Raw genomic sequence first — 19,993 nt, 5'->3', positions numbered from 1 at the left:
CCATCCTAATTTTACCCAAAATATTTGTCAGAGGGGGATGGTCATGTCCCCCAAAACTTGGTTACACCAACATGTACTACAGTATATTTGTGCTTTGATGAAATAGTGCATGGCTTATGTCTACTGTAGATCTGTGTATTGATGAAGTAGTGAATAGCTTATGTCTTCTGTAGATATGTGTATTGATGAAGTAGTGCATTGCTTACATCTACTGTAGATGTGTATATTGATGAAGTAGTGCATTGCTTACATCTACTGCAGCTCAGTGTATTAATGAAGTAGTGCATTGCTTACATCTACTGCAGATCTGTGTATTGATGAAGTAGTGCATTGCTTACATCTACTGTAGATCTGTGTATTGATGAAGTAGTGGATGGTTTACATCTACTGCAGATCAGTGTATTGATAAAGAAGTGCATTGCTGACATATTATGTGTATTGATGAAGTAGTGTGGTACATTACATATACATCTCCATAGATCTGTACATTGGTGCAGTACATTGCTTTCATCTATTGTATTATTGTATTGATGAAGTAATGTATTGCTTACATCTATTGTAGTTAAATTGATGTCGTGTATTGCTTACATGTCAAATCTTGATTGAAAAAAAAAAGAATAATGTCAAATCAGGCCTTTTGGTTTCTGCATTCCCAACAACTAGACCATTTGAGGTATACAAGTCAAACATGAAAAAGTGTACTGTTTTCTTGCATATTTTAACCCAATTGGTTATATTATTCTCTCATTTACAATCATGAAAATGCATTATTCACTTCCCTCATTATTATTTTTTTTATCAAAACTATACGCCTACTTTCTGTATTATTTGGTGCTGTTCCCATTTACAGCTTAATTAATGAAAGATTACAATTCAGTGATATATATGAGCGGTATTCAAGTTCTTATATGATATTGTAATCCCGGATAGTGAGTTGAGCAATATTCATCTATAGATCTAGGTTGAGGATATTTCATCAACATCTTGATTGCAGATGTAGAGAAGAAATCCAGTGTTGATTACATCTCTACCCACAATGCAATGCAAATATTGGGAAACAATTCACAGGCTAATTGGAAAATGGATGAACACTCACCACATGATATGTTTTGTCCATGGTGAAAAAACAAAACAGTAGACTTTACACTGGTTTAGGATATTGTCACCCAACTACTAACTTTAAACACCAATGACCTCTTTTGTTAAGGCCAAGAAAAAAAATGTTTACTTGCCCTCAAATGAATTTTAACAATTGGGTCGGCCAGTCAGGATTTTTTTTTAATTACTAGCAAACTCTACTGCATGTTTGTATTAATTAAGGCTCAAAATATGAAAAATGGTGTCAAAATGAATCAACGAACATTACAAAACAACTAAAATGTTGAACACAAGCTCTAAAATACATCTTTTTTTTACATCTTCAGAATGCAAAAATTTGAAAAGAAAAAAAACACTTTTTCAGGAATTTCCAAAAATAGGGTCGGTATTCTTTTGTACAGAAAAAAACTTTTTTCCAATTTCCAAAATTAGGGTCGGTCCGTTGAGGGCAAGCAAACATCTTTTTGGGGGGGGGAGGACTAAGGGTGAAAGTGTGGAGGTATGTAAGATGTCATGCACCCTGTGGTACATATTTGTGCAATGCATTGTGGGCCTGTGTTATATATAGTGAAAAGTAGGTTGGTTGAGGGAGATTAATGTCATCTGTACTGGATGTATGTTATGCTGAGACATAAAGCCAAAATCCATAAAAGTATTAAAGGTTATCTGCAAAATTCCGATGCCTTAGAGAACAGATTTTTAGTTTAGTGATGATATAATGGATCCTGATTGGTGTCATATCCTCTATATTATCCAGCCTTGGGGTGAACACTTATATTCAAATTATGTTTTTGCCTGGAATGCTGGGTAATAGTATATATGGTTGAGGCATTTTTCTGATCTGGTACAATATTGCAAAATATGTTTTAGAGAAGGGGTGCTTTTTATAAAATGTGATGCGATCAAGCTAAATGAGTCTAAAATGTTGATCAAAATCAAAATTCAATTCTTAATTTCATTACATGAGCCGTATTCTCAGAGCCTTGAGGAGATGACACCAGGAACAGAGATGAGGGGACATTCTTTCTAAGTCACATATTTGATCCTTTGCTTAAGACCAACTTTTTTCTGGGGAAAACAGACAGCATTGGTCTTGACAAAGAACTCTAAATAACTTTTAACCCCCTGAGCACTACATGCCGATCTAACATTGCCTCTGATTGGTCAATTACATGATATCTTCATTTTAATCACCAATCAGAATGGAGCTTTGTAAATAATTCGCCCCAATTTTTTTATGTGGTGAAATTATTCTAACAATGTTGCTGATTGGTCCAATTGATAATGAAAATTTCTTTTTGGCCAATCGACAGGTAGTTCTCATGGGGTTAAAGCTTACCAATAAATTCTGCTATAGTTTCTCCTGATTTACATGTTCCTTTTACTTGTTGTATTGATGCTAACCACTTCAACTTGTCATCACATATGATTGGATTCCTAGAAATATCTCTGAAATAAACACAGACAGACAGACAGACAATTAATTATATGATGGAATAGAATACGATGCATTATAAGTCTATCCCCATGGTCATGTTGACTCTAGATTAAACCGTGCTGTAGCTGCATGTCTAAATCAAATGTGGACCGAAGAATTTGACTAAAAGCTTCAGCAAATACCGAATTCACAGATTGGAAATAACTAATTGAAGGGGAAAGCTTTACAGAATTACAAAGTCTCACGTCTCGGTTCACACTGTTCAGCTATTGCAACAATTCTTCTTGTCATCATTTTTTATAGCATAGACATGATAGAACCAGCCATCATCATCTATACTCGGGTTCAGCCCATATGGGCTTTAATATTTTTTGCTGACATATTAAATACCAGTTGGAAACTGAACAGCTTCCGACAAAACATGAAAATCACTACCCTTAATGCCGACTTGTAAGTGACTAAAAAGTCAAAAAGGCTGTCCTATTTTGCAAAAAGCTTGAAATTGATGCCCTTATTGCAGCCCACGCGGGCCGTGCCACAGGCTGAAACCTTTTCGGTGTTTTTCTGCGCAAAGATGACTTCAAGTTTGATTTGAGTGCCCCCCCGCATTTTTGTGTTCATTCCTTTTTTTTAAATTATGATCACAAGCTTTAATCCATTTCAATACCATACTCACACTAATTAATGCCCCTAATTAGCAATTACAAAGTATCTCGTTGCATAAAATGACAATATAAATACAAAATTACACAAGGCAGCCTTTTGATGTATCACATTGGGCTATTCCATTTAAAATCAAACTCCCCTGGGGAAGATTTTGGAAATATCTTCCACAGGGGAGCTCTTTTGAAATTCACCCTCCTCTGTGGAAGATTCAGGTTGAATCGTATTCAGAGGGTGTATGACATTCAAACGGAGCTGCCTAATGTATTCATACTCCCCTGTGGAAGATATTTCCAAAATCTTCCACAGGGGGAGTATGGATTTTAAATGGAATAGCCCAGTCATTCAAACTACATGTTAATGATATTGTGTAAAGCATTTAACACAGTCTCTTCCTTCACTGTCACTAATTATTATTATGTTGCTTCATTCCACTAAAATAGCGAGTTCAAACACGATATAGTAACGATAATCGTCTATCCAGACAGAGTCAGTCATGGTTATCGGTCATAAGCTGATTACTGTTTGGTGGTAAGATATCTTTTTTTATTGTAGTGCTTTCCCCATTTCATTTCAGAATCGTAAATTTAAAAGCCAACAAAAATATTTGTCACCATAGGCTTTAATTTGCAGCTGAATACTTCAAATTGTGAAAAATGAATACTGTTAAAATGCAAATTTTCATGGTTCACTAATTTTTGTGCTTTTCACACGCAACACAGCTACCACGAAAAAAAACCACGCAAATATGTTCTTTTAAGGGATCTGGATACCCCATCCCTTAATGTATAGGTTTTTGTAAGGAAATTCAAAATCGCGAAATTAAATACAAACAATGTAGTTCAAACTTGGCAAAGCGCGAAAAATTACACATGCAAAAAATACTCATGCAAAAATTACCACTTTTACAGTATACTACTGAAATAGCCCACTATGGAAGCCCACCTCACTGAGACTTAAAACAAGTGATACACAGCTGGCAAAATAGATTTCAATTTTGACATCTTTAAGGCCATAAAGTGTGATTTGTTTCAAAGTGACGCCCTCAATTTCTCTTAAATTCTTACTTCTTGCATGATTGTAATGCCCAATGGTGTACTAAAATACCATGTGAAAGACAAGCCTGAAGTGCTTTAATTACAGTAAAATTTAAGAGTTTTTATAATAAACTCAGGATCCCGGTTTTTCATTGTGTTCTCTGATCGAATTAGTGATACACGCATTGACAATAACTAGGTACTGGAATGAAAAGCAATTATACCACATAAGTGGTTTCCTTAATTTTATCCATTATTTTGGCTTAAAATGATCAGAAAACCTCTTTGACAGTTTTTACCAATATTATGTAATAATCTTAGGTAAAGAATAACAAAATTAAAACAAAATTTTACCAATATTATGTAATAATCTTAGGCACAGAATAACAAAATTAAAATTTGATTGGAATCACACATTATGGCTTTTAGGGTCCCTCGCATAGATGTCATTTATTTTTGAATAGGTACTTTTGTGAGTGTAATGCACCACAAATCATTTAAAGTGCAACATCCTATTTCCCTGGTACCCCTTTAATGTGATACATGTGTTACTTATCACACTGTTGAATTTTTGATAACTGGTAATATCTTATTAAAACTGATCAACTAAAGATGAAGTGTTAATTTGGTCCACTAATTGTGACATTTTAACCCAGTGAGTTCTATACCTGCTGATTGGCTATAAGAAGACTGTTATGATTTATTGAGCCAATCAGCAACATGGTAAGAATGGTGGTAGGACTTAAGAGGCTTAACCCCATGAGTTCTACTGCATGCTGATTGGTTACAAGAAGACAGTTATGATTTATTGGGCCAATCAGTAACATGGTAATGGTGGTAGGGCTGAACCTGCTGAAGAGGCTTAACCCCGTGAGTACTACCTGCCGATTAGTTACAAGAAGACTGTTATGATTTATTGAGCCAATCAGTAGCGTGGTAAGAATGGTGGTAGGGCTTTAGAGACTTAACCCCATGACATGAGTAGGCCTACTACCTGCTGATTGGTTACCAGAAGACTGTTATGATTTATTGAGCCAATCAGTAACATGGTAAGAATGATGGCAGGGCTGAAGAGGCTTAACCTCATGAGTACTACCTGCTGATTGGTTACAAGTAGACTGTTATGATTTATTGAGCCAATCAAAAACATGCTAAATGGTGGTGGTAGGGCAGAAGAGGATTGAGCTTAAATATCTAGAAGCTGTAATTTAATTGGCTACTTGGTTGATTATATCACGTAATTAACCAATCATAACTTGTGACAATAATTCATTTGCATAATTGAATATGGATCATCGTGCCTAAGCCATGATACCCATTCATCGAGTGAACAGCGTATTATCCATTAGTTGAGCACAGTGGAGCGATGTATTGCCTGTGCTTTTCTAAATACTTCACTCCTTGTTGACTCTCCAATAGGGTACAGACGTAACCAGCCCGTCTCCTGATGTTTAGTTTAGATTGGTCAACAAGATGGTGAATATATTGTTACCATGTCTTGCACGTGAATTATATTCAATTATACTAATTGTGCTGTAATGTGACTCTGGAAAGATTTATTAAGATATACATTTATTAGTTTGATCCATTTGTCTGAAGATGTAAATTCACAATAAATTTCATAAACACAATTCTATTTCATCTGGTTCTTTCGTGTTAGTCATTCCCTTTCCCGTTCATTATCCCTATCCTTTGGGACTCCAAATCTGATACCTTGCTTTACGTTTTTCTTTGGCTAATTCCCCAGTTTTGCGTCATAATATAACTGTTGTAAGAAAGACAGCACTCATGAGGTTAAAACTGACCAGCATCAACCAAAGATGAAACGTTATTTTGGTCCACTTATGTCAGACAGTTTAAGAAATGTGGATAAATTATTTGTGAAAGCTAAAATCTCTTGTCAACAAGTCATAGTTTCTGCGTAGGATTGAGACGTTTTCCTTGGAGGTGCATATTTATATTGTTTGTATTTTGAAACATGGTGACAATTATGCAATAATAAAATCCCCTCTAAAAGGGAGTGCACAGGTCCTATGGAACTCACATGCACTCTAAATTACAAGGATTTAAAAATAAATCCTTAAGACTGTAGTTAGGGACCAATCAATTTTAGATTTAAAATTAATCTTATAGATTTGAATTTTAAATCTTAAAGATTTAATTTTAAATCTTAAAGATTTAATTTTAAATCTTAAAGATTTAATTTTAAATCTAACACTTGATTGGTCCCTAACTACAGTCCCTTGGGATTTATTTTAAATCCTTGAAATTTAGAGTGTGACTGTCCCCACCTTGGCTCTGCATAACTGTGAAGAAGTAGGCAATGTATGCAGTATATAAAACAAAGGTCTTCTGATCAGCCAAGAAGATGGTGAACCGTGATGTCACAACCAAAGAACTTAATTTGTAATCCACGAGCTATGATTGCTGAATGAGGTTTTAACCGGATATGCTACAGGCCATTTGATTGCAGTAGCATCACTCCCCCTTGCTTCAGTTCTTTAAAGGCCAGCCCAAAAATCTGGAATTTTACGATTTTAATGTGCATTGAATTCAGGGGTATTACCTTTATGTTTTAATATCTGGGAAGGCACTTGATCGCCCATCAACATCTCAGAGAGTAATGCGGCCCAAATGCGTTCCAATTTTTTGATCAATATCAAAGACCCTTGGTACAAGAGTGGATTCAAAATCTACCATTGTACACGCACAATGGTAGAATTTGTATCAACTCCTGCATTTAGGGTCCGCAATATTGATCAATAACATTGATCGTGCATGGGCCGCATAACATAACAGTTTTTAGCTTTTAGGCTGCGTTCACATAGAAGTATACTATTCGGGTATACGGTGCACGTTTTGCAGGTGCACGCATAGAGCTTAAATCGAGCAAGACAATTTCATAATACTGGGTCACATAAGGCTACGATCACATAGAAGTATACTATTCGGGTATACGGTGCACGTTTTGCAGGTGTATGCGTATAGCTTAAATCGAGCAAGGTAATTTCATAGTACCGGGTCACATAAGAGGACACTATTTGAAAAGGCCGTATACCTGCTGCGTATAGTAGTATAGTGGGAATAAGTGGGAATCGTGCGTGTTCGATTTTAGTGCAGTGTATACCGTCATAATTTTAAAACTAAACCAAATGTGGGTAAATTAATTTTTTTTTAAATAGATGCACTATCTAACTCTGCACATTATGACACCTCATTGAATGCAATGTGACCTCTAGAAGTAAACTTACAAGCATTTGTTTAGACGAAGAAAATTGGTAAACTGACCTATCATGCCTAGACTCGCTAATCGCTATACGAAATACGCTCATTCGATCAGGCTGAGTTCACATAGTATACTCCTATGTGAACTCAGCCTGATCGAATGAGCGTATTTCGTATAGCGAATACCGTATACCGTATACTTCTATGTGAACTCAGCCTTATGGAATTATGTTTCAGTTTGTAATGTTATCCAACCTAAAACTAATTTATTTCAACTAACAAACAACAACCTGAAGCTAAACACTAATTGTACTGTTCAGTCCCATAACATGGTTCAACCATCATTGTCTCAACTGGGAATGATACATGACAATAATTCCTGTTTACAATACACCATGACATGCATTTACAGAAAGCAGGGCAAGAGTTCTAGAAACACCTCTAGGTATTCATATCATCTCAGCAATATGTATTATGCATAAAAAGATGTGTGAGAATTCTATATCCGCAAGAATCAAGCCTACCCACAATTCATTTATATCTTACTCTCTTAATTTGGCCGATTGAAATATTTCAAACTTTTAACAATTGATGATAGGAATCAATCTAAATAGATTGAAAAATAGATTGAAATGGTTTTTTTAGTTTTACTGATTTCACTATCCAATCATGTATTACTCCTAATGTACTGCCACATAGCATGTGTTGCATAAAGTTTGGAATGAGATTTCAAACTTTTTAGTGATATTGTACATCTATACTTTTGGGAGGTTGCTCCTACTGCAGTTTTCAATATAAGTAGTTTCCTATTCGCTACTTGCACGGTTCCGCCATTATGCACTATGTGCGGGGAGAGCCTCTAACTGGCAGCATACATGAAAGGAAGAATTATGTAACCTTACACAGAACGTTATGACTAGTTCAATTCCCATTCATGTATGCTGCCAGTTCGAGGCTCTCCCCGCATATAGTGCATAATGGCGGAACCGTGCAAGTAGCGAATATATAGGGTAATTCGCACGGTTCTGTTATGTGGGGAGAGCCACAAACTGGCAATAGACATGAAAGAAAGTATTATGTAACTTCACGCTATGTTATATGACTGCTTCAATTCCCATTCATGCATGCTGCCAGCTCGAGGCTCTCCTTGCATAATAGTGGAATCGTATACTGAAGTACTTACTGCAGTGCATTATGGGAAGACATTAAAATCCACCCACTGCAATCATTCCATGATGAAAAGAATACGAAGAGAAACAGAGAATAGTTAGAATGTATTCAGTCAAATGGCATATAACTAGGTCAGATCATATACAAAAGACACATTACTTAATGTCTTCCTCAATCATCCAAAATCCATTAGACCATTGAACAAAATGTCTTCACAAGGGGGTTTGAGAGCCAATTGGATGGACAATATAATGGGTAAAATAAGAGGGACCTGGCAAGATTAGGACCTGGCAAGATTTGGCATACATATATGGGTAAAATAAGAGGGCCTTGGCAAGTTTTGGCATACATATGTGACCTGGCAAGATTTGGCATACCGGTACATATGGGACCTGGCAAGTTTTGGCATACATATATGGGTAAAATAAGAGGGCCCTGGCAAGTTTTGGCATACATATGTGACCTGGCAAGATTTGGCATACCGGTACATATGGGACCTGGCAAGTTTTGGCATACATATATGGGTAAAATAAGAGGGCCCTGGCAAGTTTTGGCATACATATGTGACCTGGCAAGATTTGGCATACCGGTACATATGGGACCTGGCAAGTTTTGGCATACATATATGGGTAAAATAAGAGGGCCCTGGCAAGTTTTGGCATACACATTTTGGGATATAAAGGGGTGGGGGATGGGCAAACTAATTTAAAATTAACTTTCCCAGAGGTAGATAATCATTGTACATTCCATACAGTGGCTGTGGCAGGACAAATAGAGAGTGACACGATCAGCTTTTTACTACAAGAACTCTCACAGATTTTACTGGTGGTATCAGTTATCAGTACGATTACAAAAGAATGGAAACAAACATACAGGTTTATATGAAATACGTTTGCTGAATTTGCTGATTTCAGGAAATTTTTACTTTGCAAATATGATTTCAATAGAACTTGAATATTTCATACAAAAATCTTGCCTTTTTGACTCTATAGACAGCGTGCAAAGAGAAACTATAATTAATACACACCTATGACGTCGCGCTATTGTTTTAGCGCTCCATTATTTTCCACGAATGGAGCGATGATTACAATAACACGCCATTCAGTAAATGCCTTTCTCTTTTTCTGAAAAGCAAATACTTTTCAGGGAAAAAGTACTGTCATTTACGAATGTAGTGTTAATAACAATTGCACTTTCGAAAAGCATGTATTTGCGTAAAGTGCAGTATTGTTATCATCACTTCATTCATGCAAAACAATGATACGAAAAAACAACAAAACTATGATTTTCATTAATACAATAAATTAAGGAAGCGGATAGCAACATTTGCACATTATTGTTATGGGACATGAGAGCACATCAGACATATCGAATTACATGCTGAATACGAGGATTGTCCTTCTGATATAAAAAAAATAATAATTTTGATTTTGTGAAATTCGTGATATAATACAAATTTTATGGCAAATTATTAAAATGTCATATTTTTTATTTTAACATTCCTCGAAGTATACTTTATAAATCTAATAAATGATATGTAATGAAACTGTAGGCCTATGTAGGCCTAGCTGGGATGAAAAGCCGAATTGAAAATTTTTACCTTTCATATTGAACATAAACATTTTTTCCAAAAAGACCTACATTTTTAGTGTTTTGAGGAAAAAAAATCTGTAATAATGAAGGTCAAAATTTTCATATGATCAGTGGCGTAACTAGGGTTGAGTAGCGCCGGGGCAAGAAACAAAATTTGCCTTACCCCACCCCGAGACGTGGGCAATTCTTGAAACACTTGCGCGCGGAGCGCGCGAAATTTTGGACAAATAAGGTCTACCACTAACTAATTTTGGTTACTAGAAGTTCTTAAAATCGGTCTTAAAATGTTCTTTCAATTGATTTTGTGCCGAAATTCGCGCGAAGCGCGCGAAAATTTTGACTTTCATCGCTTGGAGGGGCGCAGAATCGATACTGAATTGGTCAATTTGGCGCCCCCCCCTAAGGGTAGCACCCGGGGCATGTTGCCCCCCTCTGCCCCCCGGTAGTTACGCCACTGAATATGATGGACAGCTGTTCATCCCAACTTCATAATCTTTAGGTGCATATCGTTAGATTTATACAATTTACTTTTTTACAATTTACAATTTTTAATAATTTGCCATAAAATGTGTAATGTATAAATCGCGAATTTAATAAAAATCAGAATTATTTGATATCAGAAGGACATTCTTCGTGTTCAAAATCCAATTCGATGTGTCTGATTTGCTCTCAGGTCCCTCAAATATATTATATAGGCCTACGCGTGAAAACGTCGCTATCCGAGCCCTTAAACATAAATTTACAATGCAATCTGTGAAAAGTAAGGCAAGATCAAAACGGGCAGGTTAAAAGTTGTATATACTTATTATGCAAGATGTGTTTTTACCCTCACTTTGGTGGAAAATGCTTATTTAGGCTTAACTTAGTAAGCCCGTAACTTTAAATTATTTGGACCTTTCTTTCTACGCTTAGTGTTTTTTATATCATTTTTTTTTGTTCTTTATATTTTTATACGTTTTCAGTGGCTTGGGACCAACGTTTAATTTGTTACATTTTGGGCAACATTGCTACATAATACACATTATGTATCATGTATTTAGGCCTATGTATCTGTTTATTTTTAAATCGTTTGCTTTGGGCATGTTTAATAATGATAAAAGCCACAGTAGGTCTATTTTCGGTATAATTTTTATTTCACTTTAGTACATCTGATGTTTCATCTGATAGTATTTTGGCATGTTTGAATATTTACTTACATCGATCAGTAGGCCTATCCGATAATTAAATATTATAATGTTAGGGACGCCCAGGGGACTGGAAGTTGAGCTTTTATTTAAAGCGTATGAAGCGGCGAAGTTTGTTTGTTGTTTTTTTTGCCGCCGAAGTTCAGGGACATAATAGGCCTAGGTAAAATGGGTTGCAATAAGGCCAACCAAATAAAACAAAGTTTACACATTTAACATTTTCGTACCTTACTTGCTTAAAGTAGAATCATACCTGATTTAGGTCCTTGCTGCTAATCAACGATATATATCCTCGAATGATTCCATCACAAATTATAATTACTAGTATCCAAGATAAATAAATAGTGTCCATAATTGCAAGGTTGTCCAAAATCGAACACTCGATTCATAGAGAAGAATATCATTGCTCATGATAGCGGCAGGTCTACCTTTCTTGAGGTACAAAACTGCAATGATCTGCATTTAACTATTTCATATTAACCTATGACCAGTTTGCCAATTTTCTTTATTATGCAAAATACAGACCTAAACGCAACTACTTCAATCATGTCAATAGTTAACACATTAGAAGTGGGCATAAAGAACTATTGATTGTACTTCTAATCACTTTAATGATTTTACGAATCTACGTTTATTCAATTTGGGTAACAAACATTTTAGATCTTTATAATTCAAGAACGTGGTTACGGATGATTTAAACTAAACACCTGGATCGTGATATGATGGGTAATTCTATAGAAATTTTACATAAAGCTGAGTCCGTGTATTTTTCACCCGCACCTAGTACGATCATTCTATTAGTGTATTTGATAGTGTATTCAGTGTGAGCAATTGATCAATTTGTAAAGAGCATCAAATTTCAATAACACTCCATTCGTGGAAAATAATGGAGCGGTAAAACAATAGCGACGTCATAAGTGTGTATTAAGTCGGTTAATGGCGCGGATTAGAGCGTGAGTGGCTAAGAATGGCCTAGGGCCTCCGGCCCACGGCCATTCTTAGCCACTCACGTTCTAATCCTTGGCCATTATCCTATACTTAATGCATGGGAATAAAGAAAATGATAGTCTAGCTACATCTTATTTAAGAAAATCCTGCACTCAATAACATGTCAAAAGGGATCTTGAATCATTATGTAATGTGATGAAGGAAACCTTAGTCTTATGTCAAGTCAAACTAGATCAATTTGACTTGGTTCCTATAAAAGTCTTATAAATAAAGCCTATGTCTAATGCTTCTGATCATTTTAAATGTCTATAAAACATCTATCATGCTACTGATTATTCTAAATGTCTGCTACAACTCCATCATAAGCTATCATTAAATAATGTGATTCGCTTAGGTATGTGAGTCCATGTACGAGGGGATATCAAAAAGTTATAAGCCTCGTAGATGAAATTGATAGGGTTGCAAGACTTATGCTTTTCTAGTAGGCAACTATAGTCGACTAAATAGTTGTGACTATAATGACTATTTGGCAGTTACAATCGGTTGATTTTGTGTCACCTTGATGCTGAGCATCATGTTGATTTTATTTTATGCAGTACAACACACCATGATGCATCAACAAGTATATTACCATTACAGAAATTACATTGGCAGAAGTAAAATTGGTTTATTTCTCATAGAAATTAAAGATTTCCCGCTATTTTCATGTTTTCTTTGAATATTCCAGCCAATTTCATCAACAGAATGCATGACGTAAGTGCCTTTATAATTTCTGTTAACTTACAATAGTCCTACTTCTTTGTAAGAAAAATTTAATTTATGTCACAAATTCCACCAAAACCCTTGAAATCCAGGCATGAGATAGGCTCTACTTATTAGATCTTATATGAGACTTCACACTTAAGGGCAAAATAGTTTGTTATGATTTTGTAAATTAAAAATTCAAATCAAGTAAAATGTCAAAGTAAAATCAAAGACATTTTTTTTTTTTTACAAATGGACTATAGAGATTATCCGTGTTCTATAAGTTGCATATCCTATCAGCAACTGCGCTACCTTGTTTAGGATTTTCAAAAGAAGTACCTGCATGTGCAGCCATGACTATTTCAAAATAGCCTGCCAAAGTCATGCAGGTAACTCCGAAGTTGTGCATTTAATTAGTTTGAATGAGGAAGACTATGGGAATCAGCACCTTTTGTTAGAAGTCACACATGAGTAACGTGGATAACCTCTATAACATTAAAAATCCACCTCCCCCTGGAAGATTTTGGCATATATCTTCCACAAAGGGAGTATGTTTTTCATGTAATCTGTCAGCCTTAATCACATTGAAACCCACACCCACCTGTATCATGGCTATACCTATCTCTTCCACAACTGTAGTATTTCAAATGGAAGTTACCCAACTGTCTATTCTATCCAAAACTCATACTCCTTCTGTGGAAGACTTTGGCTAAATCTTCCACAGAGGGAATGTCACTTGACTTGCTCATGGTGAGCATACACTGGAGTTATTTTCCTTAACTCAAGGGTTGAAGGTACTTACAAGGGCATACAGAAATCTGTTGTTCAAATTAGCTAGCTTTTAACATGTGTACAGTAAATCCTTGGACATGCTCAATTTTGAAAGGTTGCACTTCTCTTCAATTTTCTGATTGAATATTTAAAGCCATAATGTGTGATTTGCTTCACAGCGACGCCCCCAATTTTACTCGGATTTCTACTTTTTGCATAATTATAATGCCCAGTAGTATACTAAAATACCACGTAAAAGACTAAGCCTGAAGTGCTTTAATAACAGTAAAACTTTTTGTATTAAAACCGGGTCGACCCAGTTTTATTCAGAGTTCAGCGATCAAGTACTTGCTAATGTGTACCGTGGATGTCAGCTTGTATGTACACACATCGAGCGCGATGCTCTGTGCAGTTACATGTAATACGATCGGCGAGCGTAGTACACACATTGTACTCTCTAAATTCCTAAGATTTAAAAATAAGTCCAAGAGACTTATTAAAATGACAAAACTTTTGAAAGACTTAAAATTCAAATCTTTATTAGAGTATAATTTAAATCCATTGGATTTGAATTTTAAGTCTTTTCAAAGTTTTGTCATTTTAATAAGTCCCTGGAATTTAGAGAGTAGGCGTTGGAATAAATCACAATTTTCTTCGTTATACCTCATTTGTTTGGCTCAAAATTAAAAGGGACTAATGTGATCAGTGAATACATACATTTAAATAAGAATCTATTCTTTATGCAAATCACACATTATTGCTTTAATCAAAAAAATTGATTTCTCAAATCTTTTGCTGATTACAAGTGGGAAAATGTGTTTTTGATTGAATATTCAGTCAATTTTTAATTTTCCATTTTTTTAATCAATCAAGAGGAGCGATTCTCAATCTTGTAGCGATCGAAGTAGGGACAAATCTTTTCTAATTGAATATTCAGTTGAAAAGATTGCTTTTTATTCTATTACCGACTGACGTTATGGGCAAATTGTTTCAAATTGAAAATATTCTCTCTAAAAAGTTTGAAATCTCATTCCAACCTTATGCAGCGCATGCCATTTGGCAGTAAATTAGGAGTAGCACTTGATTGGATAATAACATCAGTCTACAAACAGATTAACAGTTACACCAACTAATACCCTGCGGTGCAAGATTTTGTCCACCTCAATCCTGGCATTCCCCGGTTAATACCAACCCGACCCAACCAACCCAACCCGACCCGACCTGTCCTGAAAAAATTGGAACAAACCCACCCGATTCAGGCCAATTCATTTTTTTTGCACACCGTTAACCTCATTCCGATCCGTTCTAGCTTTTAAAATCGGATCTGATCAATGTTAAATGAAAACTAAGAATGAACTACATGTATGCAATCACCCATATTCATAATAATAATACCACATGCACTTGCACTCACCTGAAGTGAAATTTCATTGTGAATAAAGAAAAGAGTGAACACAACGCCGCTGTTGTGGGCTACTTCCGGTGATACTCGGCATGACAGGGTCCATAATTCAGCTATAATATACTTTTGGATTTGTATAAAAGAATCTCTGAATTATCTGTTTTATTAAAAATCCTGATGAACTTATTTGCAGATCTGATAGTAGATGGTTCATTTAAGGTTGGTCTAAACCCTGGAATTATGGAAACTTTCGGGCCTCATAACTGCTAAATTGTTGGTCTAAAGTATACAAAAGTATACATAAATTTAGAATGGCAAATATTTGATAAATTCATATGTGAGGTCAAATTTGGGCCAAAATGCTCATTTTTGGCCCCAATTATTTTTTTTTAAATTTAAAAAACGGCTATTAGATATTTTTATCTAGTTTTTAAAAATGAATAAAAAAAAATTTGGCCCAAGAATTTTTTGTTACGTTTAACGAAAAAGAAGTTTTTGGGGATTTGGGGCCAAAAATGAGCATTTTGGCCCAAATGCTCATTTGAATTTATCAGGTCTTTGCCATTCTAAGTATGTATACTTTTATATACTTTAGACCAACAATTTAACAGTTATGAGGCCCGAAAGTTTCCATAATGCCAGGGTTAAGACCAATCTTAGTCCGTTTATTTTATAGCACCCTTTCCTATTGATAATGTGTTAATCATTTATAGCCAAGATACTTTCTATACTGTCATTGATCATTACTCTGTTGATCCATTTCCTCACCAAAATTGACTCGCTGAAATAACAAGTTTAAACATGATAGTGCCGTCGATATTTGTGCGGTCGGAACTCTGTGGTTGGTGTTTGTTATGGTTATTCGGCAAAACCTTGAGGAATTGCATCTGTATGAGTAGGAAAATGTTATGAGGATGCTTTTAAAATGTGATGTTCTTATAGGTACAATTATCAAGATTTAAAGTTCATAGAATTTATATAGGCTATGCTTTATTACCAGGGTATGTGGAATAGTTTCTGACATGCTTTTACTTTAGTAAGGCCAGAGAGAAATAGTGTAAAAGAGTAATAAAGCATGCAAGAGAATAAGAGAGTAACTGAGAATAAATGTGAGCGAGAAAAAGAGAGAGAGAGGTTATAAGAATGAATGTGAAAGAGAAAGCAAGACAGGGAAACATTACCTTCAGTAGACAGTAACACCAAATAATGCTATCTTCAGTAGACAGTAAAACCAACTAATGTTATCACCAGTAAACAGTAACACATAATGACGTTATCTTCAGTTAGACAGTAACAACAAATAATGCTATCTTCAGTAGACAGTAACACCAAATAATGTTATCTCTAGTAAACAGTAACACCAAATTATGTTATCCTCAGTAGACAGGATCACCAATAATGATATCTTCAATAGACGGTAACACACAATAATTATCTTTTATCTTCACACTGTAACACCAAATGATATTATCTTCATTAAACAGTAACACATTATTATATTATTGTCAGTAGACTGTAACACCCAAATGTTATCTTCAGTAGACAGTAACACTAAATTACATTATCTTCAGTAGAAAGTAACAACAAATCCTGTTTTCAATTATCAAGATTTAAAGTTCATAGAATTTATATAGGCTATGCTTTATTACCAGGGTATGTGGAATAGTTTCTGACATGCTTTTACTTTAGTAAGGCCAGAGAGAAATAGTGTAAAAGAGTAATAAAGCATGCAAGAGAATAAGAGAGTAACTGAGAATAAATGTGAGCGAGAAAAAGAGAGAGAGAGAGAGGTTATAAGAATGAATGTGAAAGAGAAAGCAAGACAGGGAAACATTACCTTCAGTAGACAGTAACACCAAATAATGCTATCTTCAGTAGACAGTAAAACCAACTAATGTTATCAACAGTAAACAGTAACACATAATGACGTTATCTTCAGTTAGACAGTAACAACAAATAATGCTATCTTCAGTAGACAGTAACACCAAATAATGTTATCTCTAGTAAACAGTAACACCAAATTATGTTATCCTCAGTAGACAGGATCACCAATAATGATATCTTCAATAGACGGTAACACACAATAATTATCTTTTATCTTCACACTGTAACACCAAATGATATTATCTTCATTAAACAGTAACACATTATTATATTATTGTCAGTAGACTGTAACACCCAAATGTTATCTTCAGTAGACAGTAACACTAAATTACATTATCTTCAGTAGAAAGTAACAACAAATCCTGTTTTCTTCAGTAGATAGTAAAACCATGTTATCTTCAGTAGACAGTAACACCAAATTATGTTATCTTCAGTAGAAAGTAACAACAAATCCTGCTTTCTTCAGTAGATAGCAAAACCATGCTGTTATCTTCAGTAGAGTTACACCAAATAATGATATCTACTGTAGATAGGAACACCAAATGTTACATCCAGTAGGCAGTAACACCAAATTATGTTATCTTTAGTAGAAAGTAACAACAAATCCTGTTTTCTTCAGTAGATAGTAAAACCATGTTATCTTCAGTAGACAGTAACACCAAACAATGTTATCTTCAGTAGATATGAACACCAAATGTTATATCCAGTAGACAGTAACACCAAATCATTATATTATCTTCAGTATAGAAAGTAATGTTATCTTAAGTAGATAAGAACACCAATGTTATTTTCAGTAGATCGGAACAACACATGATGTTATCTTCAGTAGATAGGAACACCAAATGATGTTATCTTCAGTAGATAGGAACACCAAATGTTATCTTCAGTAGATAGGGACACCAAATGATGTTTTAACATAGGCCTTTATGGAGACAGAGAAAAAATTAAATGAGACAGAAATCAGAGAGAACCAAGTAACAAGATATGCTATAGAGCAAGATTAAATGAAACAAGACACCAAAAGGAGAAAAAGAGAAAAAGTTTGATAAAACTGAAAAGAAATGAATGAGGTGACAGAATACCACATAGGGAATGCATGCAATACAATGTATCCATGATGCTACATGTAGTTGTTTAAATGCCATTGATACATAATATGTGCAGAGCAATTGAAATTTCCTCAGAAACTGTTGCACACATATCACAAGGGACCACATTCCAAGTTTCACGCATTTCATTTTTAAATGTCATGCATACCCAGCAAACACGTCTTTATACAGAAGTAAAGGTATAAAAACGTTTTAATAATATTCATAACACATTTTTGAAAAAGTTCCTTGACTCGACCCACAGCCTCATCCTGCATTTTTCTACATCAAAACTGAGATTATGGTATTAGAATAAACTCATATTTTTCTCAATACCCCAGTGAAATTTAATGCCCGCGATATTTTTCGTTTAAATAGTGTGAACAAAAACATAGTGATTTGTGGTTACCACTCTGGAAGTGTATGTACTATCCTATGGGCAATGCTATACACATTTTTTTCTTCTCATATCAAAACCGCTGGAGCAATACAACTCAAAATTTGGAAACATATTATTTTAATGGTTGTTAGGCCTCAATCTAAGATAGCAAACAGAGCATGAAAATTGGACCACACCTCTTTAACTGTTGACAAAATATTTTGCAAAAATGTTTGCCCAAAATATTTTACAATGTTTTTAAAACGTGAATGAAGGAGAGGAGAAGAGCGAGAGAAAAGAGTGAGGGAGGGGGAGAGATAACAAGAGTTTGTCATAAAATGGAGACGGATCATCGCAGGCGACTACAAGCTTTCTCCAACTATCTTGGGCAAGCGAAACAATTTTGTTTGGCTGCAGCATCCTTTCAGTATCTCCCAAGAGGTGCTGGACATATACTGTAAGTACAGTGTGCGTGGCAGTCCAATTTTCCTCTTCCCATGTGGTGGAATATAAAAGGGATATTCATTCACAGGCTCGTCATCTTCAAGATGCAGTATATGGCCGAGAAATTTGAGTTGATGAATCTTGACTCTGGCAAACAATTTTGTTTGGCTACAGCATCCCTTCAGTATCTCCCAGAAGGTGCTGGACATACTGTAAGTACAGTGTGCGTGGCCGTCCAGGTTTCCTCTTCCCATGTGGTGGAATATAAAGGGCATATTCATTCACAGGCTCGCCGTCTTCCCGGTCGTCTTCAAAACGTGGTATATGGCCGAGAAATTTGAGTTGATAAATCTTGACTCTGGCAACCAGAGACGGATATAGATGAAATGAGACAAAAATTACCAAGACTGAAGTAACATAGAGAATGCATGCTACCTGTAGATGTTTAAATGCCATTGATACATAATATGTGCAGAGCATTTGGTATTTCCCCAGAAACTGTTGCACACTTATCACAGGGGAACACTTGCAAATTTCACTTTTAAATGTCATGCATCTTTTAATAGCGCATTACAATGCTATGCACATACTACATAGCATGAACTGATTGGAACTTAATAGCTTGCCATACTTTGCATTTTCAACAAAATGCATACAAAATTGATACAATTTGTTTGCTAAGCATACAAGCGAACTTGATGCAATTAAACTCCCTCACCATAGGCATAATATTATCAAATGCACTTAAAATGAGTCGGAATAAGGCGTAATAAAAACATTATTAATTGATCATGACTACATGTGGCATGGATTGATTTACTAATAGCTGCAATCTTCTCAAATTCAGCAAAATTGTGTACAAAAATGACATGATTTGTTTGCCGAGCAGACATCAAATTTTATGCAATTTATTGAATGCAAATCT

General features: G+C 35.2%; 1 protein-coding gene across 1 annotated transcript in view; it reads right to left on the bottom strand.

The window, feature by feature from the left end:
• The window catches only part of LOC140165435 (uncharacterized), an 82,661-nt gene that overhangs the window by 2,422 nt on the left and 60,246 nt on the right, over window positions 1-19,993 (bottom strand). The window contains exon 5 of the mRNA XM_072188737.1: window positions 2,438-2,547. Within this exon, the coding sequence (XP_072044838.1) occupies window positions 2,438-2,547 (110 nt within the window). The remainder of the gene's footprint in view (window positions 1-2,437; window positions 2,548-19,993) is intronic.

The sequence above is a fragment of the Amphiura filiformis genome, chromosome 12 (assembly GCF_039555335.1).
Source record: "Amphiura filiformis chromosome 12, Afil_fr2py, whole genome shotgun sequence".
In the NCBI taxonomy this organism is placed as follows: Eukaryota; Metazoa; Echinodermata; class Ophiuroidea; order Amphilepidida; family Amphiuridae; genus Amphiura; species Amphiura filiformis.
This window is presented reverse-complemented; position numbering and strand designations above follow the sequence as displayed.